General features: G+C 39.9%; 1 protein-coding gene across 1 annotated transcript in view; it reads left to right on the top strand.

Moving 5' to 3' along the window:
* LOC122557914 (uncharacterized) overlaps positions 1–27,537 on the top strand; it is a 116,703-nt gene that overhangs the window by 62,419 nt on the left and 26,747 nt on the right. Inside the window, exons 7-11 of the mRNA XM_087994025.1 lie at positions 13,760–13,823; positions 15,084–15,158; positions 18,092–18,236; positions 23,291–23,363; positions 23,617–23,746. Of these exons, the coding sequence (XP_087850151.1) occupies positions 13,760–13,823; positions 15,084–15,158; positions 18,092–18,236; positions 23,291–23,363; positions 23,617–23,746 (487 nt within the window). The remainder of the gene's footprint in view (positions 1–13,759; positions 13,824–15,083; positions 15,159–18,091; positions 18,237–23,290; positions 23,364–23,616; positions 23,747–27,537) is intronic.

Below are 27,537 nucleotides of genomic sequence, written 5' to 3'. Positions count from 1 at the left end.
AATGCCTTACTAAAATCCATGTACACTACATCCACTGCTCTTCCCTCATCCACATGCTTGGTCACCTCCTCAAAGAATTCAATAAGACTTGTAAAGCAAGACCTACCCCCCTCAAATCCGTGCTGGCTGTCCCTAATCAAGCAGTGTCTTTCCAGATACTCAAATCCTATCCCTCAGTATCCTTTCCATTACTTTGTCTACCACCGAAGTAAGACTAACTGGCCTGTAATTCCCGGGGTTATCCCTATTCCCTTTTTTGAACAGGGGCACAACATCCGCCATTCTCCAGTCCCCTGATACCACCCCTGTTGACAGTGAAGACGAAAAGACATTGCCAACGGCTCTGCAATTTCCTCTCTTGCTTCCCACATAATCCTAGGATATATCCCGTCAGTTCGTGGGGGACTCGTCTATCTTCAAGTTTTTCCAAATGCCCAACACATCTTCCTTCCTAACAAGTATCTCCTCTAGCTTACCAGTCCGTTTCATATTCTCCTCTTCAACAATACGGTCCCTCTCATTTGTAAATACTGAAGAAAAGTACTCATTCAAGACCTCTCCTATCTCTTCCGACTCAATACACAGTCTCCCACTACTGTCCTTGATCGGACCTACCCTCGTTCTCGTCATTCTTATGTTTCTCACATACGCATAAAATACCTTGGGGTTATCCTTGATCCTATCCACCAAAGATTTTTCATGCCCTCTCTTAGCTCTCCTGATCCCTTTCTTCAGCTCCCTCCTGGCTATCCTGTATCCCTCCAACGCTCTGTCTGAACCTTGTTTCCTCAGCTTTATGTAAGCCTCCTTCTTCCTCTTTACTGGATATTCAACCTCCCTTGTCAACCAAGGTTCCCTCACACGACCATCTCTTTCCTGCCTGACAGGTACATACATATCAAGGACATGTCATAGCTGTTCCTTGAAAAAGTTCCACATTTCAATGACATCCTTCCCTGACAGCCTATGCTCCCAACTTATGCTCCTCAGATCCTGTCTTGCAGCATCATATTTACCCTTCCCCCGCCCCAATTGTAAAATCTACTTTATTGCACGCACCTATCTCTCTCCATAACCAAGGTGAAAGTCACAGAATTGTGATCACCATCACCATCACCCACTAACAAGCCCATAACTTGTCCTGGTTCGTTACCGAGTACCAAATCCAATATGGCCTCCCCTCTGGTCGGACAATCTACATACTGAGTTAGAAAGCCTTCCTGGACACACTGCACAAACACCGCCCCGTCCAATCTACTTGATCTAAAGAGCTTCCAATCAATATTTGGGAAGTTGAAATCACCCATGACTACTACCCTGTGGCTTCTGCACCTTTCCAAAATCTGTTTCCCCAATCTGTTTCTCCACATCTCTGCTGCTATTGGGGGGCCTATAGTAAACACCCAACAAGGTGACTGCTCCTTTCCTATTTCTGACTTCAGCCCATACTACCTCCAAAGGCAGATCCCCCTCGAACTACCTTTCTGCTGCCATTATACCATTTCTAATTAGCAACGCCACACCCCGTCCTTTTTTACCACGCTCCCTAATCTTACTGAAACACCTGTAACCAGGAACCTCCAAAAACCATTCCTGTCCCTCTTCTATCCATGTTTCCGTGATGGCCACAACATCGTAGTCCCAAGTACCAATCCACGCCTTAAGTTCACCCACCTTATTTCTGATACTCCTTGCGTTGAAGTATACATACTTGAACCCATCTGTGTCCGCAAGTATTCCCTGTCAGTACTACTTTCTCCACAGCCTCCCTACTTTCTTGGACATCCTGAAAAACAGCTAGCCTACTTGTTGGACTACAAGTTCGGATCCCATCCCCCTGCCAAATTAGTTTAAACCCCCCCGAAGAGTGCTAGCAAACCTACCTCCCAGGATATTGGTGCCCTTCTGGTTCAGGTGCAACCCGTCCTGCTTGTACAGGTCCCACCTTCCCCAGAATGCAGTCCAATTGTCCAAATACCTGAAGCCCTCTCTCCTACACCATCCTTGCAGCCACCTGTTCAACTGCACTCTCTCCCTATTCGTTGCCTCACTGTCAGGTGGCACCGGCAACAACCCAGAGATGACAACTCTGTCCGTCCTAGCTTTTAGCTCCCAGCCTAACTCCCTGAGCTCCTGAATGACCTTCCCACCCCTCTTGCTCCCTATGTCGTTGGTACCAATGTGCACCACGACTTCTGGCTGCACACCCTCCCCCTTAAGGATTCTGAAGACACGGTCCGAGACGTCTCAGACCCTGGCACCCGGGAGGCAACAAACCATCCGAGAGTCTCGCCCATGTCCACAGAACCACCTGTCTGTCCCTCTAACTATAGAGTCTCCTATAACTAGCGCTCTCCTCCTCTCCCCCTTTCCCTTCTGAGTCTTAGAGCCGGACCTTGTGCCAGAGACCCGGTCACTGCAGCTTACCCCTGCTAGGCCGTCCCACCCAACAGTATCCAAAGCAGTATACTTCTTGTTGAGGGGAATGACCACAGGGGATCCCTGCACTGCCTGCTTTCTCCCCTTCCCACCTCTAACTGTTACCCAGCTACCTCTGTTCTCTGGCGTAACCATGTCCTTGTAGCTTCCATCTATCACCCTCTGTGTCTCGAATAATCCTCAGTTCATCCAACTCCAGTTCCAGTTCCCTAACGCGGTCTGTGAGGAGCTGGAGCTGGCTGCACTTCCTGCAGATGAAGTCAGCAGGAGCATCGGTGGTCACCCCTACCTCAAACATCCTGCAGGAGGGATATTCCACTGCCTACACTGCCATAACTCTGCACTTAGTCTCCAAAACAAGAGCACCAAGTAGCTTACCTTTTTTTTAGGTTAGAGGAGGGTGGGAGACACTACACTTGTCGTGTCTCAGGTTCCTTCTCCACTCAAATAACAATTACTTACCTTCCCGACTGGCTTTGCGCTCCAACTTCACTTGCGTCCAGCTCCCACCGCTCTCTGCTGCAAAAAGACCGTTGGCGTCGAGATAAGTTCTTAAATAACAATCACTTACCTTCCTGACCGGCTTTGCACTCCGACTTCACTTCCGCCCAGCTCGCGCCGCTCTCTGCTGCAAAATATCTGATTTTCGGATTATCCGGACAAGATTGCAAGGTCCTGATGCTTAGCTAAACTGTGTTATTTGGCGTTTGATTATCCAAACATTCGATTGTCCGACTCGAATGCTCCTCACCCAAGGCGTTTGGATAATCGAGGTTCTTCTATTATACCCCATTGTTGAAATTCAGAATTTCTGCCAATAATTCCAAAATTTCGTGAAATGAATATCTTAAATCATTTTTTGTGCATAATTTACTTGGTTAATTTGTTTAATAATCATATTCATTATTGTTTGCAGAAACAGAAATTGTTGGAAAAGCTCAGCAGGTCTGGCAGCACCTGTGAAGAGAAATTAGAGTTAACATTTCACTTCTGATGGAAGTTAAGAAAATATTGGCCACTAGTTACCATCAGTTCTGAGGAAGGGTCACTGGACCTGAAACGTTAACTCTGATTTCTCTCCACAGTTGCCGACAGATCTTGATTTCCAGCATCTGTAGTTCTTTTGGGTTTTATTCATTATTATTTAAAATGTTATATTTCTACGTGGTAAGGTGCTCATTTCTAAAGTTTGCTTACTTCCAAACATAAAGTTTTTAACATACAGTGCTGGCATTCAGCCTTTCCACTTAATGCAATGCTAGGGTTTGAGCTATTTGAAGAGGCTGAGTGGCTAGGGCTGTTTTCTCTGGAGGGTCAGAGGCTGAGGGGTGACCTTATAGAGGTTTATAAAGTCATGAGGGGCATGGATAAGGTAAATAGATGAGGTACTTTCCCTGGGGCTGGGGGAGTCCAGTACGAGAGGACATTGGTGAGAGGGGAAAGATTTAAAAGACACCTAAGGGGCAACTTTTTCATGCAAAGGGTGGTACATGTATGGAATGAGCTGCCGGGGGAAGTGGTAGAGGCTGGTACAAATACATTTAAAAGGCACCTAGATGGGTATATAAATAGGAAGGGATATGGACCAAGTGCTGTCAAATGGCATTAGATTAATTTAGGGTATCTAGTCGATGTGGACAAGTTGGACCAAAGGATCTGTTTCCATGCTGTAAGTTTCTGTGACTCTATATGAGCCCATGAATGTTCTGTTGGGTGGGTTGAAACATGACCTTGGAGCTTCCGATATTTTCAGGAAAGAAAAGCTCAGTTGAGTGGTGAGCTGGTTTGTGTGTTGCAGTGACATCGACAGCATGGGTTCAATTCCTGTACCAGTTAAGTTTGGTGTGAAGGTCCTATCTTCTCAAACTCTTCCCTCATCTGAGGTGTGGTGACCCTCAGGTTAAACCGTCATCAGTTGTCCAGGAGAAGTGGAAACTGCAGGTGCTGGAATTGAGAGTCAAAACGTGTCGCGCTGGAAAAGCAATTCGGGGAGCATCCGCAGAGCAGCAGAGTCGACATTTCAAGCATAAGCTTTTCATCAGAAATCAGTTCTTCCTGTTGAAGAACTTATGATTGAAACATTGACTCTCCTGCTCCTCAGATGCTTCCTGACCGGTTGTGCTTTTCCAGCAGCACACTTTTTGACTGTCATCTCACTATTCAAAGAGCACTCTATAGTCCTGCAAGGACTGTAGTGACTTTCCAATGACTTTATTTCCAGAAACAATTAAGATGAAATATTTTCTTTGATTCAGCCTGCTTGCCATTTTTGTTCTGGTGCTTTGTGTGAAAGTAGGTTTTCAAACAAGCAGAGACTTGTTCTGAACTAAACTTTCAGAGTGCGTTCCAAGTGCTTAGAGTAGTAGTTCTCTGGATAAATATCACTGGAAAGAGCACAGGCAACAACCATGATCTCTCTAATAATACACCCCATGACCATATGATGCACTGAGTTGCAAATCAAGCTTAATTAATATCATTAGCCAGAAGTACAAGCTAAGTCAGCAGATTTGGTTAGATTATATTGCTTTGCTTAAGTTACAGTATATTTCAAAACAAAAAAAGATTTTAGCTTTAAGCACTCACCTAGTCGTAGTAACCCACATAACTGGCAAAAGTCTTAACGTGGGAATTAGCTTTCTGTGAGCATTCCTACTGACTTGGTGCATAACAAAATAATAAAAACATTAGACCTTGGCTACTTTTGAAGTTATGTTAACTGAAAAGAGAAGTGCATCAAAAATAAAAAAAATCAAAAGATATTTGAGTAATGTGTCCCCAATTGATATCAGTATTGATCCATCCCATGTTCAAGCCTTTCATATTCTAAAGTTGCCATGATCAACATTGTTTTGGAAATTAGACCAGATCTAGCCCATTTGGCTCCTGCTTCACCATTCAATAAAAGAGGGTTCTCTTGAAAAGTCATAGCATCTGTATCTCTACGCCAGGAGACCCGGTTCAAGTCCCACCTGCTCCAGAGGCATGTAGTAACCTATCTGAACAGGTCGATAAAAAATATTTACCATTTAGTAAGACCATAGAGTGATCTTATTGGCCCGTACCTCCACTTTTCCATCTGGTGCCCATAACCTCTACTCTATCGTGGATGAAAAATATTTCTGAACAAGTCAGAGCAGTAGATGTGATCTATATGGACTTCAGTAAGGCGTTCGACAAGGTTCCCCATGGGAGATTGTTTAGCAAGGTTAGATCTCATGGAATACAGGGAGAACTAGCCATTTGGATACAGAACTGGCTCAAAGGTAGAAGACAGAAGGTGGTGGTGGAGGGTTGTTTTTCAGACTGGAGGCCTGTGACCTGTAGAGTGCCACAAGGATCGGAGCTGGGCCCTCTACTTTTTGTCATTTACATAAATGATTTGGATGCGAGCATAAGAGGTACAGTTAGTAAGTTTGCAGATGACACCAAAATTGGAGGTGTAGTGGACAGCGAAGAGGGTTACCTCCGATTACAACAGGATCTTGACCAGATGGGCCAATGGGCTGAGAAGTGGCAGATGGAGTTTAATTCAGATAAATGCGAGGTGCTGCATTTTGGGAAAGCAAATCTTAGCAGGACTTACTCACTTAATGGTAAGGTCCGAGGGAGTGTTGCTGAACAAAGAGATCTTGGAGTGCAGGTTCATAGCTCCTTGAAAGTGGAGTCGCAGGTAGATAGGATAGTGAAGAAGATGTTTGGTATGCTTTCGTTTTATTGGTCAGAGTATTGAGTACAGGAGTTGGGAGGGCATGTTGTGGCTGTACAGGACATTGGTTCGGCCACTGTTGGAATATTGCATGCAATTCTGGTCTCCTTCCTATCGGAAAGATGTCGTGAAACTTGAAAGGGTTCAGAAAAGATTGACAAGGATGTTGCCAGGGTTGGAGGATTTGAGCTATAGGGAGACTCTGAACAGGCTGGGGCTGTTTTCCCTGAGCGTCAGAGGTTTATAAAATAATGAGGGGCATGGGTAGGGTAAATAGACAAAGTCTTTTCCCTGGGGCCGGGGAGTTCAGAACTAGAGGGCATAGGTTTAGGGTGAGAGGGGAAAGATATAAAAGAAGCCTAAGGGGCAACCTTTTCATGCAGAGGGTGGTACGTGTATGGAATGAGCTGCCAGAGGAAGTAGTGGAGGCTGGTACAATTGCAACATTTAAGAGGCATTTGGATGGGTATATGAATAGGGAGGGTTTGGAGGGATATGGGCCGGGTGCTGACAGATGGGACTAGATTGGGTTGGGATATCTAGTCAGCATGGACAGGTTGGACTGAAGGGTCTGTTTCCATGTTGTACATCTCTCTGACTCAGTCAGCCTAGATACTAGTTGGCTGACTACAGCATCCAGCCTGCATTTGATTTGCTGCATTACTCCACATAAACTGGTAAACAAAGTTCCAGTTTTAGAACAGTACCCACCTGAGGCATATGCTATCACTTCCACGGCTGAAAGGCTGTAGGGTGCAAATTTAGACTTGATTAAATTGCATGTTCAAACAAAAGGTATCTTCCTCTGAAGAATATGTAAAGCTTTACTGTTGTTACAATACTGACAATCTCAACATACAAACAATGTAAAAATAAACTATTTTGACAAAGGGTCAGTTGGACTCAAAACATCAGCTCTTTTCTCTCCTTACACATGCTGCCAGACTTGCTGAGATTTTCCAGCATTTTCTCTTTTGGTTTCAGATTCCAGTATCCGCAGTAATTTGCTTTTAAAAATAAACTATGTTCTGGAAAACGATTAGTGTTGTTATGAAGCCAACTGATGGATGATATTGGTTAAGTCAGATCCCAGAGGGAGACCTGCTTCATGAGGAGAGAAAGCAGGAGAATGGGGATGAGAAACATACCAGCCATGATTGAGTAACAGGGCAGACTCAATGGGCCAAATGGTTTGTGTCTTATGGTCTTGATTGACCACAAGTTTTGTTGTTGTTTGTTTATTGTGCAGTCGGTCACTGAAATATTCGATCTACTTTAAATAAAGGAAATTAGAAGTTTATTATATATGAAAGAAAGGCACAACCTATGTTTGGTTGCTTCTGACAAAAGTTAATGTGGAAAGAAGAAAAACAGAACGTGGCTTAATATAAGGCTGTGAATGTATCTTTGAAAATCAAGATGGGATTCACAAAGGTGAATAAGTGTCTTATTGCATACTGGATTGATTTGAAAAATCTCTGTAAAAGGAGCTGAAATAGGTGATACTGTATGATGTCCACATAGTCATAGAGACATACAGCACTGAAACTGACCCTTCAGCCCAACTAGTCCATGCTGACCATAATCCTAAACTAAACTAGTCCCAGTGGCTGCACTTGGCCCATATCCCTCCAAACTTTTCTTATTCATGTACTTATCGAAATATCTCTTAAATATCCACACTTCCCCTGGAAGTTCATTCCACACATGAACCACTCTGTGTTTAAAAAAAGTTGCCTCTCATGTCCTTTTTAAACATTTCTCCTCTCACCCTAAAAGTATGCTCCTAAGTCTTGAAATCCCCCACCCTCTGGAAAAGACACTTGGTGTTGACCTTACTTATATCCATCATTATTTTATAAACCTTACTTATATCCATCATTATTTTATAAGCCTCTCAACCTCCTTTATGTTTGACAGTTCTGAATACTTGGGGTAGGCCTGGTGGTGCTGACATGTTCTAAGAGAATTTGGTCAGTATGATTGACCAGCATAATGTTGCTGTTACTTTCAAAATGAGTGATATTTGTGTCTGTATGAATTTTAATTCCATTGGGATTGGCAAAACAAGAGACAAAACTTACAATCATAAAAGGATTGGAGGACCTTTTAATCACTTAGAAGAGGAGTTATATAGTTGAAACAGGTGCTTGCTGAATTTAATGTTCAGGAGCACTAATGTATTTGGCATACGTATCCCAGTTAGACACTGGGAAAACCTTTGGCATTTGGAGAACCAGGCTTCACTTGATCAGAACCTGAGTTCAAATCCTTTAATTAAATTAAATCCACCGGCTTTGTTAACATTTCTACAGTTTATATGTTCAATAGTTTTTGTTTTATGTTTAATAGAACACTTTCAATGGGTCTCTATTTAATAGTTCGTTCATTTTTTTTATTCCATAGAGCATAATGATGTGGTATGCCAATTTAGCAAAGCCAAGTATCTTAGTTATGTACACCATGGCATTTGATGTTGCTACAATAATTTGTCTACAGTTGCAGCTTCAGCACCTTGTATCACCATAATTTGGGCATTGTTTCTTTGTACATTTAGGCACTGGTAACAACCTTTATCCATTATAGAATCCAAACCGTACAGATAGTTCAGCTCATTGAGTCTGCACCAAACTGCCAAGGAGCATCCCACTCCTATCCAGCCCCCAATCCCTGCATTCCTCATGACTAATCCACCTGGACTGCAAATCTTTGAGCATTTTGGGCAATTTATCATGGCTAATCCACCTAGACTGCACATCCCTGGACACCACTGGCAATTTAGCATGGCCAATCCACCTAACCTGCACGCCTTTGGACTGTGGGAGAAAACCAGAACATCGAAAGGAAACCCACGCAGACACAGGGAGCATTTTCAAACTTGCAGTCACAGATTCCACCCAAGTCTGGAATTGAACCTGGGTCCCCTAGCACTGTGAGGTAGCAGTGCTAACCATTGTGCCAACCATTATGTTGTCAATTGTATGTTGTTTTGGTGGGTTGAAGGGTATTGTTGATAAGAGCTATACTTATATAGATTGAGATATAAAAAACAGGTGTTTATGAGTAAATAATCCATGTTCAGAAGTCTGGATGAAATCATAAATTAACCTTTTTAAATGAAGATCTGTTTTTCAACTTGAAAAATGAATGCTATTGCAATTGCATGATTATAGATTGGCTATTGCCCAGTCCTGAATATACAGGTAGCCCCCGCTATACCTGAAAGTAGACCATTCCCAAGAAATCTTTTATAAGCCGAAAATGGCATAAAATAAAGATGCATGATTTATATGGGGAAAAAGTATCACTGTTTTTCATAAAAGCGAAAATCCTCTTCGGGTTTTCAAAAATGCATATTAATGTCAGTCTTTCGTAAAAAGCAAAATCACATAAAGCAAACGTTCAAAAAGTGGGAGATACCTGTACTTGGAAAGATAGTTGTCCAATACATTTTATAAGTTCATAAAATATAGGAATAGAATTAAGCCAATCGGCCCATTGAGTCTACTCTGCCATTCAATCATGGCTGAAATGTTCCTCACCCCAATTTTCCAGCCTTCTCTCCATATCCCTTCAACCCATTACCAATTAATAATCTGTCTAACCCTTCCCTAAGTGTATTCACTGTTTCAGCATCCACTTCACTTGGGGGATAGTGAATTCCACAGATTCACAACCCTTTGGGCGAAGTCTGTTTTAAATTTGCTACCCCTTACCCTAAGACTATGGCCTCACATCCTAGAATGCCCCACAAGAGGAAACATCCGCTCCACATCTGTTTGTTATGCAAGTCATACCTAATACCAAGGACATTGTTTGGATTAACTGTGGACAAGAGTATAGGTTCAGCCTTTCAGACTGCACAGCCAAGAAGTTTTCATAGCATGTGCATGTCATTTGGTTAATTTATCAAAGAACAATCAGCATTCTTTTCCAAACTCATCTTTTATTAACGTTTCACAATCTTGAACTATCTGATTTCCAAGTTAATTCAAGTCTGTTGGTTTTGACTCATAAAATGCAGCTGGGATTAGAGTTAGCATCAGTTAAAGATCAATTTTGTTTTGCTGTTGGGAGTTAAAATATTGTCAGATTGAGTGAAATGCTGTTAAAGAATATTCTTGTGCCAAAATTTACTACAGTTGGTGAATAAGTGGCGCCTGTTGTTCGTTAGACTTGCCCGTGCCTGTTTGATTTACTAGATGTTTTACTAAATTACAGAAGTAGGTAAATGGGACCTGTGAACTTATAAACAATTGTGCATCCCTTTATAATCTATCAGATTGAAGAATTGAGGATTGACCATCACTGAATATAAGATTGAATTTAACACCCAAAGAGGGATAAAGATATTTTATTGGAAGAAGCCAAAAAAATAAAGAGGAGTAATTTTGTTTTTTCAAAAAAAGTCTCTCAAGGCCCAATACATATTTATTTACAGCAACATGTGGTGAAATACAGCAAAATCATGATGAATCTTGGCATTCTCCCACAAATCTGTTAAGTGGAGCTTCCGAATAGCTGAAATGACTGCTATATAACCCTACAACACACGGTCTGAAAAAGATTATAAATTAAAACATAGTAATGGAGTAAATAGATGGAAAACTATCTTTACTTTTCAGTTTACCCTTTACAATTGCTGGCCTATTGAAAGGCTTTGACAAATGCTCAGACTTAACCCAAGAAAAACAGTAATCCTTTTCTGCTTGGTGCATTGTGTTTGGATGTCGCAGTACTGTCTGCCATGTATCGGTGTAGTCAAGCATGTTTTTGGTGTTTTTGTGATGCTTAGTTGAAGAGCATACTGCATTTGCAATTGCCTCCTCTATTGTACATAGCACAGAGTCATCTTCCCTAGTGCATATTTCCGTAGTTGATTCTGCATAAGCTAGGCTGATTAGTTAACATGGTCATGTGAAAAGCCTACACAATTTAACTAATCCAGAATTACCAGTTCGTAATTTCAGTTTATCGTGGGCAGCATTCTATTGGATTTTCTCTTTTGCCAATGAGAATGACTGACTATTGTGATAAAATTGAAATTTTGTGACATCCAAATTTAACTCCTCACAGTTTCACTTATGGACCTTTAAAAGGGCAACAGCTAGGCCTAATGTAAAGCTGACATTCTTTGTACAGCCAAATATCATATAATGTAGTTCTCTTGATGTTTCACTTTACCTGTTACCTGTCAGTGTTCCAGTTACTGTGCTTGGTGGCGGCAGAGTGGAAGTCGTCACTGGACTAGCAAAGGCAGTAGCTGTGCAGATTCACTGATGTGTCAGACAGCAATGTAGGTTTCTTTCTTGTTTGATTCACTGACCATGCGGTCACTTCTTTGCCCCTCTTCCTCCTTTTTAAAGTGCCATAGTTCTGGTCTCCCACCTGTCGGAAAGACATTCTGAAATTTGAAAGGGTTCAGAAAAGATTTACAAGGATGTTGCCAGGGTTGAAGGGTTTGAGCTACAGGGAGAGGCTGAATAGGCTGGGGCTGTTTTTCCCTGGAGTGTCGGATGCTGAGGGGTGACCTTTTAGAGATTTATAAAATCATAAAATCATGGACAGGGTAAATAGACAAGGTATTTTCCCTGGGGTGGGGGAGTCCAGAACTAGAGTGCATAGGTTTAGGGTGAGGGGAAAAATTTAAAAGTGACCTAAGGGGCAACTTTTTCATGCAGAGGGTGGTGTGTATGTGGAATGAGCTACCAAAGGAAGTGGTGGAGACTTGTACAATTCCAACATTTAAAAGGCATCTTGGATAGGAAGGATTCAGGATGGGCCAAATGCTGGAAAATGGGACTAGATGTATTTAGGATATCATCTGGTTGGCATGGATGAATTGGACCGAAGAGTCTGTTTCTGTGCTGTACATCTCGATGACTCCGTGAACATTGATGGTTGCAGAAAACCCATCTGGTTCACTATTGTCTTTCAGGGAAGGAAATCCACCATCCTTTCCTACATGTGACTGCAAACCTACAGCCTTTTGGTTAACTTTTAACCGCCCTCTGAAATGCTTGAGCTGACTGTTCAGTTCAAGGCAGTTAGACAAGGACAACAAATGTCAGCATTGCCAGTGATGTCAACATCCGATGAAAGAATAAAGCAAAACTTTTTTTTAAGAACAGGAACATAAAGACATTCTGAACAAAAGTAAAAGCTGAGAGAATTGCACTCTACCAGTAATTCTTCATTCCAGAGTGACAGTTTGGTGGTAATTCAGATTTTTCACACCTTTAAAGGGGTGCTTGGACTAAATCGAGCAAGCCTTGATTTTTTTTTTTGTTGCAAGTGTTGTTCATATCTGCCATTTAAGCACAGACATATAAAGCTGCTGAACTGTTTGGAATTGGTGAGGTTCTATTTTTGGTACTGAATCAGCACATCTCGATTGTGGTTGATCTGTTTGACCGTGTATCGACTCTCACTTGAAATTGCTGTTTGACTTACACTTAACAAATGACAAGTGTCTTTGTGTCTCTATTATCTTCACAGTACATTCTGACCCATTGTAATTAGCTAATCAGCTGTTACAGGTCCAGGACTTGTTTTGAAGTTGGACCTAGCTGCCCACAGAAACTTTCGTGTAATGTTCATTTTATACAAACTGGAAGACTTTGTTTGAAATAACATTTCAGCAAACAACCTGTTATCAATCAAGATTTTATCACTGTGATGATCAGAACAATGAACTATCAGTGTATTTTCCATGTTAGTGTGAAGGAATTTATATTCTCGCTCTTCTTGTGTGACCATTTAAAAAAAAAACATTTTAAGGGTACTTGAACATTTTGAGTCTTGCCATCTGTTTCAAATTACAAGCTACTCGGAATGTCAGACTAACCTGATATCACAGCAAATGGAAGAGAGTTAAAGCTATAACTAAGTATGGTTTGCTTGTCTGAAATAAACATGCATTCAATTTTTTTTAAAAGCAATTGATTTATTATAATAATTTCCAATGGTGATTGATTTAAACAAACCAACCACATTTTGCTTTAGAATTACAAGACTGAAAGACTGTGTAATGCTGGATTTCCCACTAACCTACAATGTAATTTATGAAGCAGACAAAAACAGAAATTGCTGGAGAAACTCAATAGGTTTGGCAGTGTCTGTAGAGAGAAAAACAGAGTTAACGTTTGGAGTCCAGTGACCCCTCCTTCAGTACGGGAAAGGGTCTGAAGGAGGACCATTGCACTTGAAACATTAACTCTGTTTTTCTATCCATTGTTTCAAGTCCAGTAGCCCTCCTTCAGACCCCCTTTCATATTGAAGAAAGCTCACTGGACTCAACGTTAACTGTCTTTCTCTCTACAGATGCTGCCAAACCTGCTGAGTTTCTCCAGCAAGTCCTGGCTTTGTTTGTTTCAAATCTCTAGCATCTGGGGTTCTTTTTATTTTGGTTCTGAAACAATTGTACATGTTGTAAAATCTCACCAATGTCATTTTGTTTAAAAAGCAAACAATCCCAGAATAGAAAACTTCTTTTAAAAATCTGTAATCTAAATACCTGTGTCTCAAAAATATCTCTGGATGTTCAGTAATCTGTTTCATGACCACTGCTTTGCTTTTCTGTATCTTAATTTTGGGCCTTAATCTTTATAGAACCATGAGCAGACTCACCCAGTTGGAGAGATTAGATTTGGGAAGTAATGAATTCACAGAAGTGGTAAGTAGTTCCAGGAAAATAAATACTCACTGGTGCATATCTTAGTTATTTGTAAAGCACTTAATTCTTGTTTTAAAACATTTTTGGAATGCCTTCAGGAACATCGTTGTATTGTTCATTCAGATGTAGGAAAAGTTACCTTAAGGCACAACATTTAAAATTATATTGCAAAACAGAAGTTAAAAATGTAATCATACTTGGAAAAGAGTTTGTAATCAGGATTTACAAAGCTGAGAAGATTGTCAGCAAGGTAAAGGTCAAGGCAAAAACAATGGCAAGGTTTATCATTCAATTGAAAATTTGTATAGGTTTCTGTAAGATCGTAGGAACAGGGATAAACCATCCGAAACCCCCCAAGCCTGTTCTGTCATTCAATAGGAGAATGTCTAATTTGACATTTCCTCACGTCCATGTTCCTGTCCATTCCCCATATCCCTTGATTTCCCTGCTGATGAAGATTTTATCTCAGCATTAAATATGCGCAGCACCCTGCCCCTAAAGTGCTCAATGGCAAAGAATTCCAAAGACCTGCAACTCTGTGAAAATAACTTCCTCCTTATTTCCATCTGAATTTGGGGCCCCATTATTCTGAGATTATCCCCTCTCGTCATAAATTCTTACATGAGGGAAGTATTCTCTCAGCTGTTACCTGGTTAAGCCCCTTAAGAATCCTATATGTTTAATTGAGATCACCTTCATTTTTCTGAACTCCAGTGAGTAGAGTCCTGACCTATGCTCCTCTATACCATGGAACATCATGGTAAACTTTCTCTGAATTGCTTCTAATGAAATAATATCTTTCCTTAAATAAGCAAACCAAAGACTGCACTCAGTACTCCAAATGTGGTCTAACCGGCACCTTGTACAGTTGCTGTAAGACTTTGCTACTCTTGTATTCCAACCCCTTTGAAATAAGGGCCAACATTCCATTATCCTTGCTGGCTACCTGCTGCACCATGATGATGTGCAGATCTGTATTCTTCTAAAAACACACTTTTGGTTTAAAACTTAGAGCCAAGTTGCATTAATTTTTGTTAATGCTATGTAACCTGTTTTATCTTCATTCCAAAAGAAATCTCAGTCTAACTTACTGTTTCTGAATTTCAACCAGAGATATTCTTTCCAAATAGGCTGATTTAATTATAACTGCTGATCAAATGGTTTAGAAAGATACGTAGAATCCTTTTGAACAACACATCAGTGCTTTGATTTTATATATGCTTTTCTTTAAATGTCTCTTCTGATTTGTTTCCCTATTAGCCTGAAGTATTAGAACAACTGACTGCACTAAAGGAGTTTTGGATGGATGGCAATAGACTTGCAATTCTCCCGGGGGTATGTGTCGTGCTGTGGCGCTAATTGATGCTGCACTAATTTAACCACATAGTTATAAAATGAATATTACATGAATTTAATTGGGTGAAATGAAATTGGAAACTCATTAACTCTTTTGGTTCTTGACCACAAGCATTCAATTGATGCTGAACAATTTTCCCTTAAATACTATGCTAATTCAAGTTGACAATGAGTAGTGAAAATGTGGCTTGGGGAATAGTGTTTCCAAAACACAAAAATTGAGATTCATAAAGAGTAGTGGAGCACGGCGAAAGTAGATTATGAAACAGTGCAAGTGACCAAAGTTAGAAGCTTCTAAAACTTCAAGAGAGAGAGACAGCAGGGTTAGCAGCTTCATAAAGTATGAGAGGGAAGAGCAGTGACAGCAGCTTCTGAAACAGTGCTTGAGAATGGGAAAAGATGGTGAGGTAGCTTTGTTAATAAAGGAAGGTATCAGTGTTGTGGTGATTAGTGATATTGGTGCAATAGATCATGATGTCAAATCAGTTTGGGTGGCAATAAGGGATAACAAGGGAAAAAAGTCATGGGCAAGAGTCAAATATAAGCCCCAAGAAGTTGCCTCACTAAAGGGCAAATTATAAATTGGGAATTGATGGACATGTGTAAGAAAGGCTACAATTTTCATTGGTGATTTAATTTGTAATTTGATTTGGACAAATTCGATAAGGTAGGGTAACATGAAACTTACTTCGTACAATACATCAAGAATCGTTTCTTAGATCAGTATGTTGCAGAATGTACCAAGGAACAAGCTATTTTAGATTGAGGTAGTAATACAGGATTAATAAGTGATCTTGTTAAAGATTCTCGAGGGTAGCAATCACAATGTGACACAATTTCAATTTTAGTTTGAGGGAGAACAACGCCGATCTAAAAATAGATCTTCAACTTAAAATAAGGGCAGCTACAGTGAGGTGAAGAGAGAGTTGTCTAATGTGGTTAGGAAGGTAGTCAAAAGTTAAGGGATGTGACCGCACTCAAGAGGATGCAGATGAGGTTTACCAGGATGTTGCCTGGGCTGGAGAGTTTCAGGTATGGAGAGAGACTGGACAGATTGGGGCTGTTTTCCTTGGAACAGAGGAAATTGAGAGAGACTTGAATGAGGGACATAGGTCGACAGGAAGAAATCTTCAATCTCGAAAGAGGAATCAATGACATGGGGGCATAGATTTAAGGTAAGGAATAGGAGGTTTAGAGGAGATGTGAAGTTTTTAATCCAGAGGGTGGTGGGAATTTGGGACTCGCTGCTTAAGAAGTTTTTAGATGTGCGCCTGTGATGCCAAGTGCTGGAAAATGGAATTGGAATGATTCGGTGTTTTTTTGACTGATGTGGATGTGTTGAGCGAAAGGGGCCTTTTCTGTGACTATCAGGAAAAGCTAGGGACCCTGTAAGGGTATAAAATGGTTATATCCTTCAAACTTTATCTGTGGAACCAATTATTTTCATGTTACAATGTCATAGTGCACCAGTTTAACCAGGATAATTTGATTCTGAAAGGTGTTTGTTTTTGTTTTGAGGTGGTCGAAATGATGGTCTTATTGTGATCCAACATATTCTCCTGCAATTGCATGAGACCATTTAGCTTTCAAGAAGGTTTAACTTCCACTGTTAATAACTGAGAGGGTAAATTCTGGTATTGGCTGAAAATCCAGATTCTGAAAAAGTATTTGAAGTGTCATCCGTTTGTTAGCTATCTCTTCTCAAAGTGCTGTTTGCATAAGAGTGTCACAGGTATTGTGGCAGGTTTCAGGTATGCTGACATAGCCAAAATAGCTCATATGAAATAATATTTGAAATGGAGCATTTGTAATAATTCCAAACAAAATGCCATGCATTTTTTTTCTTAGAGGCGGTTGAACATTCTTTGCTTGTGATTGTTCTTTTAAATTCTTTTAGGATTTTAGTTTAGTTACATGAGATGCTAATCGTTTACTAAATACGTAGGTCATGTATTTTGTTTTTTTTCTGGAAGGGAAAGTCCTTTTTATGTATAAGTGATGCAAAGAAGCATGTTTTTACTTTGCATCCTTACATTTAATGTTGGGGAAATTTGGATTAGTTGACAGGAGTTTTTTGAGTTCATATCATTTGGGTTTACTTATTAACTGAAAGTGGATAGATAGGAGAATCTATGGCATGATTCCTGAGCAATTTCAAGGTATTACACCTGAATTACTATTCTGCCAAATTTTATCAATTTATTGATGTGGTATGAAACTGAACTTGAATTAGCTGTGTATATAATAAATGTTTTTCCTGACAATGAGGGAATCTTGTGTTATAATTGAGATGAGACCTACTGTGTACACTCTAATAATTGAATTTGGGCTATAATTTTGAGCAGTACTCCTGATTCATATAGTTGTGTGCTGGGGTTGAGCATCTTGAGCATCAGAGCTCCCACAGTTTTTGGCAAGTGCAGAATTTTGCTTGCTGTCCTACAGTGGTTTTTTCTTTACCAGTTTTCTGCACTCCTTAGAGATCTTGGTTCCTTCCAATGACATTGTTCCATGGGCACTGGTTGTCCTTCACAATGTCTGCGCAAACACATCATTTATGTGTGAGTCTGGGTGGTGAATGTTACCAAACTGTTCAATTTGGAGGAACATACATCTGAATTTGATCATATCTCATACTTGGAAATATGCAGTTTCAGCAAGATTTTTCCCATTTGAACTCCATTTCCTGCAAAACATCAAGGCCAGTTTTTTTGTCCTACAACATTGCCCTCACTGTGCTCTACTTGTTCACCAGTCATTACTGTTAGAATCTGAGGCTTTTTTAGTATGTTTGTGTCAGATACTGTGCCTGAGCAACTGAACTGTCAAAGGGGCTCTTAATTGGTATTATCTCTGTGATATAAATGTAACTGAATATTAAATTTCTGCTCTATTTATTTTCTTTCTTTTAGTTTATTGGCAAATTAAAGCAGTTGACCTACTTGGATGTTTCCAAAAACAATGTGGAAATGATTGATGATGCCATATCAGGTTGTGAGAACCTTCAGGATTTGCTGCTGTCTAGCAACGTGCTCCAACAGCTCCCTGAAACAATTGGTTTGTTACTTCCATGTATAATATATTTGTGAATGTTTGTAAAAGAAAGTATTCTTTGTCTAAAAGTATTGCATTAACAATACCTTATTACACTTGTATATAAACTTAACTAGAATATTTCTGTCTTACATTTTAATGGTATTTCAATCCGTGATCAACTAGGGTTTTTTGAAATAACAATCCAAAAAATAAGAGCCATTTGAATTGCAAATATCAATTTATTCCAAGATTTCCAATATCTCTATACTCTTATTGCATAATTAACATTTATATTAATGTAGAAAACTGGTAATGCTAGAGCTGCAGGGCAATGTGAAACTATTAAGTTTATAATTTATAGGACAATTTTTAAAATGTAATGTCAGCTGCTTAACATCTGTCTAATTTCTCTGAGAATGTTAATGCCACAGAATTTGACATGTCACATTCTCTCTGATGCTCAAGACAATAGTTTATTCTTTAGCAACACTCATTGAATAAATTAGAACAAGGCCATCATTGTAAAACCAATGGTATTTGCTGATATGTTATGGTAAAATGTGAAAACGTGTTGTAACTCTTATTATTTCTAAAAGTTATTAAGTTTGTAAAGCTTGGTGATTTATATTTTGTTGCTACTTTATTATTCTGGATAGACCTCATTTACAGTTTGCTTTTCCTAGTAGTTACAAGTAATATCATTTTCAAGATTGTAACCTAAATTTGTTGTTGTTTGGATATATTTCACCTTATACACTATGCTGAAAATTAAAATCAATGTCTTGAGATGAGGGAATACATGTTGAGGATATACAAAGCAACTTGCAGTTCATGAGGAAAGCGCACTAAAGTTCCATGTTGGTTTACCTTTTTTATCACCAAGTGAATCTCTCAATCTGCTTTAGCCAACAACTCTTTGTAGACTTAGACTCCTAGAATCATCAAATCCACACTAACCCTTCAAAGACCATCCAACCCTATCTGTGTAATCCAGCAGTTGCTGTGGCTAATTCATCTAGCCTGCACATCCCTGGACTCTATGGACAATTTAGCATGACCAATCCACCTAACCTGCACATCTTTGGACTGTGGGAGGAAATTGCAGCATCCAGAGGAAACCCATGCAGATACGGGGAGAATGCACAAATTCCACACAGTCAGTCACCATGGGTAGGATCAAACCTGGGTCCCTGGTGCTGTGAGGTAGCAGTGCTAACCACTGAGCTACCATACATAAGTTGAGAAACATAAATAAGGCCGAATGTTGTTTTGCTTCACAACACTATGTTTAGATGGCAGAAAATGAGAATAAAATTGAACAGATTCAGTGAGGTTAGATTAGGACTGTCATTATCTCTTAAGCTATGTTTACCTTGAGAGTTGAAAAGGGTGGCGCTGGAAAAGTACAGCAGTTCAGGCAGCATCTGAAGAGCAGGAAAGTTGACATTTCAGGTATAAGCCCATCATCAGGAATGTGGAGGGGGTAAGAGATAAATGGACGACGGGTGGGGCTCAGGAGAAGTAGGTGGGAAGGTGGATGCAGTTGGGGGGTGTGATTGTGTGATAGGTCAGTGGGGAGGTTGGAGCGGATAGGTGAGAAGGAAGATGGACAGGTCAAGAGGGTGATACCTTTATTCGATACTGTATTCTTGAGCAAGAAAGCCAGAAAATCCCAGCACAACACCATAATAATCAATATGTTTCTTTGCAGTGGTCACATCTTGAAATAATTAGATTTCGATTACTTACAGTGTGGAAACAAACCCTTCGGCCCAACAAATCCACACCGTCCTGCCGAAGCGCAACCCACCCAGACCCCCTCCCGTACATTTACCCCTTCACCTAACACTACGGGCAATTTAGGATGGCCAGTTCACCTAACCTGCACATTTTTGGACTGTGGGAGGAAACCGGAGCACCCGGAGGAAACCCATGCAGACACGGGGAGAATTGTGCAAACTCCACACAGTCTGTTGCCTGAGGTGGGAATTGAACCCGGGTCTCTGGCGCTGTGTGGCAGTTACAGTCTTGGAAGTTGGAGACGATAAATGAATGTTCACTTTTTCTTGCTTTACTGAGCACTTCACCATTGAATACTGTAATTTATCCTAACTGTTTAACATCCTACTCAAGCCTTTAAGAGTAAAATTAAATTGATATTTATTTTGAATGAATTTAAGCTTCATCTACTGAGTACTTGATCACTATAAAAGTGGTTGCTGCCCAAATTGCTGAAAGCTTTGCCAAATTTTATGACCGGTAAAATCTTACACTGTGTAACTAGAACAAAAACTACAGACTAAGAAAGTAATATTAACCTCTGATTGAATCAGAAGGCAGCATTCTGATATATGTGGCTTTATAATGGCTTAAAGAGGTGTCCTTTTTTGTCCTTTTTTTTATGAAGTATGGAACAGAGATGGAGAGCAGTCTGATCAAAGCCAGTAGAGTAAACAGCTTGTGAGGCCGTGGGCATTTTATTTAAAATTGGAACAATAGAAGCAGCCTGAGTGGGTGGGGTCAAGCTTCTGCAGAACCATGCTTTTTAGTTTTAGCTTTCTGCAGTTGTTAGGGTCTTGAAGCTGGATGTGGAAGCTCTTATTTCTGTCTCCGTAATACCTAAAAGCTGGGGTTCTGGTCTTGCTGTTAGAACTGCATGCAAGACAATCAATTTTATGAATTTGTGTTTGCCAAGAGTGTATTTATGGAATGTTACTGTACTGGAGCAGTTAATTAGTGGTTGTTAATATATTTATTTTCCTAAGCATTTTGATAGTTATAGTTAAGCCCATTCTTTTATTTTTATTTTTGTCAGTATTTTAACTGTAGTATAACAATAAAGTGTTTCTTTTGCTTAAAGTCAAGTAGGTTAACAAACTAAATTGCATCTGGAATGCAACTCCTTATGTTCACCTTTAAAATGAGAGATAGTCAAGGTCGAGGCTATGTTCTTAATATATTTTGAGGGAGTTTGGTCTGGTCCATAGCACATCTGTTTATCCTATAATAAGGCATTGCAAAATGAGAAAAAAGTAAGAGTGAAGACTTAAAGTCAGCTTGACTAACAGGCTATGAGAAAAGAGTAGTGGCTTAATTTCAGCCATGCAGGTGGAGGCAAGTTTACATATCAGCGCACAAGTAGGGAACTGGAATAGGCCGTGTGGCTGTTCAGGTCTGCACTGCCATTTGATAAAATGATGGTTGACTTGACTTTGCTCCCATACCCTTTGATTTCCCCCTTCGATTCAATGTTCACTCTAACCCAGCTGTAAATACATGTCTAAAAGAGATTTATATTAAAAAAAAATTGGATAAGCACAGTGGCCTGGATTTTGATATCAGTGGTGAACAAATGATGCTAACAATCAATGTGCTTTGAGCTATCCATAGAATTTTATTGAGTGTTTCTGTGGCAACTTATGGGTATTGGAGAATTATTGAAGGCAGTGCTGTCTACAGGGGATCTGAGCTATGTATGAGTAAGGCAAGCAATGACATGTCTCTTCAACCCATCTGATTGAAAAATTCCTAGTGAAAATCACAGTCTAACCAAGAAGTGAGTGTTAAAATATTTAATGTGATTTAATCTTATCTCCTGTACACTGGTCTCGCAGGCAATAAGAAAAGTTTGATAAGTCTTTGCATTTTCAATATTTTTATGAAATTCTCTACAACAGTACAGTACGTTTGGAACAATGAAACCAGTGCTTAACTGTTTGTTTGAGACTCCTTAATAATCATTAATAATCATTAAAAATGAACTCCTATCTGAATGGACAAGCCGTACTTTTTTTTCTGGCATATTTGCTGGGAATTACTGTGATATCATATCCTTCTGAATGTCTAAAGCTAAATCTGTTGGTGAGATATCAGTGCAGTGTAGGCTACAGAAAAGCAAGGTAAATCTGATAACTTCCCAACTTCTGCATTTAATTCAGTACATGCAGATGAGTAAACTGCTGTCTAATATATTTCTTAATAATGGTAAGCCAGGATAGTTCCATTTCACTACTGCTGTAAAATCAGCATAACAAAGATGTCGACTGATACGTTAAATTGGGTGAGAAAAGTTCTGGCAGATGGAGTATCATGTGGGAAACAAAGTTGTTCACCTTGGCAGGAAGGAAAGAAAAGCAGAGTATTACTGAAATGGAGAATATCTGCAGAATTCTGAGATACATAGGGATCTGCTGTTTTAGTGCATGAATCACAAAAAAAAGTACGCCGGTGTAGCACGTAATTAGGATGGTGTCCATTAGTAGGATGCTGTCCTTTACTGTGAGAGGAATTGAACATAAGCATGTTATACAGGGCATTGGTGAGATGGCATTTTGAATACTGTGTTCAGTTTTTTTGTCTCTCTTTATTCCGAGAAGGATGTAATTGTGTTGGAGTCAGTTCAGAAGAAGTTTATTAGATTGGTACCTGGGATGAGTGGAATGTCATATGAGGACAGATAGAACAGACTGTGGGCTTGCTTTCATTAGAGCAGAAGAGTGAAAAGTGATTTGTTGAAACTTATCAGATGTTTGAAAGGTCTTGACCAGGTGGATGTAAACGGGATGCTTCCTCTTATGAAGAGTAAGGGAATTCTATTGTAAAATTGGGGGCTGACTTTGAGAACAGAGATGAAGGGGAAGCTTTTCTCTTGAATGTCGTGCAACTTTGAACTCTGCTTTATAAGGCAGTGGAGGCACGTTTATTGAATATGTTAAGGCAGAGGTACAGTAGACAGATTCTTGTAAGGCAAGGGAATCAAAGTATAACGGGGGTAGATAGGAATGTGGAATTTAGAACATGAACAAGTCAGCCATAATCTTAATGAATGGCAAAGTAGATTTCAAGGACTGAATGATCGACTTGTGCTCTTAATTTGTATATTTGAACCTAGCCACCAGCATACTGTAAAACTGCATATCCTGTCACGAGTCATGCATTCAACAGGATAATTTCCTCTTTTTTTGGATTTTACCAATGTAATTTAAACAAATGGCAATATTTTATAGTTTTTAGCTGAAATTCTTGTGGGATCTAATGTCTACCTCTTGATAAAGTATTTTTTACAATTGTTGCAGGATCTCTTAAGAAGCTAACTGCGCTCAAAGTGGATGAAAACCAACTGCTAAGCTTGCCAGATTCAGTGGGAGGGTAGGTTTTTGAGATTAGTTTTAAAAGAAAATCTGTAATACAAATAAATTGTTGTAAAATGACATGTTCGCCTCAGTAAGAAATCATTTTGTATGCTTCTTGGTTTGTTGTAGGAGTCCTTGTCAAAGGAATCCTTTGTCAGCAATGCATCTTTAATGTGGTTTAGCCAATCTGAATTTTGTTTTGAGAACAGAGAAGTGTGTAAACCAATACATTCTTAGTTATGTGCAATTATGTATGTGTATTTCTGTAGGCTTTCATGTTTGGAAGAATTTGATTGCAGTTTTAATGAAATTGAAGCTCTGCCTCCTACAATTGGGCAATTACAAAATCAAAGAACATTTGCAGCAGATCATAACTTCATAACAGAGCTTCCTTCAGAGGTAATTTTTAAAAATTTAACTCTTGCTTTGTACATATACCTCATGTTTACGAAAGCAACCATCGTTGTTTTCAAGGATTTGAGTTTTGAAGATTGTGGAAAAATGTATTTCATTCATTACTTTGGGAATTGTGTCTCACTAACTTGATTACTACTTCAAAAAACTCCATGAAGAGGAATGATGAGGGCAAAGCGGTGGACATGATCTATAAGGACCAATAAGGCGTTCAGCAAGGTTCCTCATGGTAGACTTGGTTATCAAGGTTAGATCACTTGGAATACAGGGAGAACTAGCCATTTGGATATAGAGCTGGCTCGAAGGTAGGAACTAGAGCGTGGTGGTGGTTGCATTTCAGACTGGAGGCCTGTGACCAACAGTGTGCCAGAAGAATCAATGTTGCGTCCACTGCTTTCCGTTATTCATATAAATGATTTTGGATGTGAACATAGGAGGTATGTTTAGTAAGTTTGCAGGTGACACCAAAATTGGTGGTGTAGCGGACAGCAAAGAAGGTTACCTCCAATTACAACGGGATCTTGATCAGATGGACCGATGGTCCGAGGAGTGGCAGAAGGAGTTAAAATTAGATAAATGTGAGGTGCTGTGTTTTGGAAAGTCAATCAGAGCAGGACTTATACACTTAACGATAAGGTCCTGAGGGGTGTTGGTGAACAAACAGACTTGAGTGCAGTTTCATAGTTCCTTGAAAGTAGAGTCGCAGGTAGACAAAATAGTGAAAAATGCTTTTGGTATGTTTCTCTTTATTGTTCTATGCATTGAGTATAGGAGTTAGGAGGTCATGTTGCAGCCGTACACGACATTGGTTAGGCCACTTTGGAATACTGTGTGCAATTCTGGTCTCCTTCCTATTCAGAAGGATGTTGTGAAACTTGAAAGGATTCAGGAAAGATTTACAAGAATGTTGCCAGGATTGGAGAGTTTGAGCTATAGGGAGACGTTGAATAGGCTGGGGCTGTTTTCCCTGGAGCATCAGAGACTGAGGGGCGACCTTATAGAGGTTTATAAAATCATGAGAGGTGTGGATAGAGTGAATAGACATGGTCTTTTCCCTGGAATGGGGGAGTCCAAAACTAGAGGGCATAGATTTAAGATGAGAGGGAAAAATTTAAAAGGGACCTAAGCGGAAGCTTTTCATGCAGACAGTGGTGTGTGTGTATGGAATGAACTGCCAGAGGAAATGGTAGATGCTGGTACAGTTACAACATTAAAAAAAGCATCTGTTTGGGCATATGAATAGGAAGGAAATAGAAGGATATAGCCAAACGTGACTAGATTTATTTAGGGTATCTGGTTGGCATGGAAAGGTTGGACCAAAGGGTCTGTTTCCATACTGTACAGCTCTGTCTCTCTATGATTCTTTGGGTAACTGGAGGCAGAGATTGATAAATTCTTGATCTCACAAGGAATTAAGGGCTACAGAGAGAGTGCGGGTAAGTGGAATTGAAACGCCCATCAGCCATGATTGAATGGCAGAGTGGACTCAATGGACCGAATGACCTTCCTTCTACTCCTATGTCTTGTGGTCTTATGCTTGTCTTAAAATAGTCAATGAAAAGTCATGTCAGACATGAACATTTTTCTTGTCAAGGAATTCCAAGGAAAATATATTTTTATAATAATTGACAGTCATTTCATTGTCACCACCATACCAGCTTCTAATTCCACATTTTTCATTGAATTCAAATTTCATCATCTGCCTGAGGTAGAATTTGAACCTATGTTTCAAGAACCTAAGCCTGAAGTTCTTGATTGCTGGCTCATTGAGATAGAAACACAGTCATATCAGACTTGAAACAGTATTTCCTCTGTTACTCTGACGGTGAATGCGACCAGATCTGTTGAGTTTCTCCAGCACTTTGTTCTCATTTAATTTTCCTTTATTGTGTGTGTGATTTCAAAGATATTTATGTCTTTATATTTCAAGCAGTTACTCAGTCTTACATCTTTGCTAAATAAGTGATTTTTTTTTTAAAAAACAAAATCATTCATGAGATGAACTGTTGTTGACTGAGCCAGCATTTGGTATCCACCCTCATTACTCTGGCAAGGATAATGGTGAGCTGCTTTCTTGAACTGCTGCAGTCTTTGGTGTGTTGGAATACCAGCTGTGCTGTTTGGGAGTTTACAGGATTTTGATCCAGTAACAGTAATGGACAGTGATCAAATTTCAAGTCCCGATGGTGTGTGGCTTGAAGGAGAATTTGTAGGTTGTGGTGTCCCCGTGCATCTGCTAGTCTTGATCATCATGATGATTGATGGAGTGTCAATTAAGTGGCTGCTTTGAGCTGGATGGTGTGAAGCTTCTTGTGTATCTTAGAGTTGCACTCATCAAGTGGAATATTGTCCCACAGTTCTGACTTGTGCCTTGTAGATGGTGGACAGTCACTGGGGAGACAGGAGATGAGTTACTCACCGTGGAATTTCGCGCATTAATTATTAGAATCCTGGAAGCCCTACAGTGCAGAAAAAGGCCATTCAGTCCATTAAGTCTGCACCAGTTCTCTGAAGAGCATCCATCTAGACCCATCTTTGTTCTTTTGTTCTTTATACCTTATATCCATAACCCACAACACACGTTTACCATGGCTAATCCACCTAACCTGCACATCTTTGGACTGTGAGAAGAAACAGGACAACCCAGCAGAAACCCATGCAAACTCCACCCAGGCAGTCAGCTAAGACAGGAATCAGACCTGGGTCCCTATGCGGCAACAGTGCTGCTGAGTAATTTTAGATTTTTTTTAAAAAAATCTGATTGGCTGTTTTCATTTTGATTCTAAATCAGAGAAAGCACATGATTGGCTATTTCATTAGCTGGGTAAAACAATTAAATTCATGCAGTGACCAGTGATATAATGAGACTAGAGTGCACTTCTGTAATATCACTGGTAACACCTTACCTTCTTGAATTGTAATTCTTTGATACTTCTCAGCATAATTAAATGCTACATTTCTGTAAGTCTGTTTAGTGCTCATATCTGTATTCATAGCTTGGATATTTTATTTCAAAGTTATTTATCTTAACAATTAAAGCCTTTTTTTGCCTAATAAATATTGCATTTATGTTTTTGCTGGATCCCAGTCTGACTATAAGTTTAAGTAGCCTACACATAACTAATGTTGGATTCCTGATTAGAGTCATAGAGATGTACGGTACGGAAACAGATTCTTTCATCCAACTTGTCTGTGCCAACTAGATATCCTAAATAAATCTAGTCCCATTTGCCAGCATTGAGCCCAACTTGCTCTAAACCCTTCCTATTCATATAATCCATCCAGATGCCTTTTTAAATGTTGTTATTGTACCAGCCTCCACCATCTCCTCTGGCAGCTTATTCCATACACACACCACCGTCTGCGTGAAAACATTGCCTCTTAGTCCCTTTTAAATCTTTGCCCTCTCACCTTAAACCTTTGTCCTCCCCTATCCTGAGGAAAAGACCTTGGCTACTCCCCCCATCCATGCCCCTCATGATTTTATAAACCTCTGGAAGGTCATCCCCTCAGCTTCCAACACTCTAGGGGAAAATAGGTCCAACCTATTCAGACTCTTCCCTCGTGCTCAAACCCTCTACACATGGCAACATCGTTGTAAATCTTTTCTGAACCTGTGTTAGTGAAGTGGAGTAATTTTTGACTGGATAATGTAATTTAAAGTAGAGATCAACTAGGATCTAATTAAGTGGATCAGGCATAAGGGCACATTGGCTTCTCCATATTCCTAACTGCAATATGTTCCAAAAATGTGCAAACTAGTATCATCAAGTGAC

The sequence above is a fragment of the Chiloscyllium plagiosum genome, unplaced genomic scaffold (genome assembly GCF_037043375.1).
Source record: "Chiloscyllium plagiosum isolate Xiang-an unplaced genomic scaffold, Cpla_swu_hap1 HiC_scaffold_2, whole genome shotgun sequence".
NCBI classification, from domain to species: domain Eukaryota; kingdom Metazoa; phylum Chordata; class Chondrichthyes; order Orectolobiformes; family Hemiscylliidae; genus Chiloscyllium; species Chiloscyllium plagiosum.
Note: the sequence above shows the minus strand (reverse complement) of the source record. Positions and strands in the feature narration are given on the sequence as shown.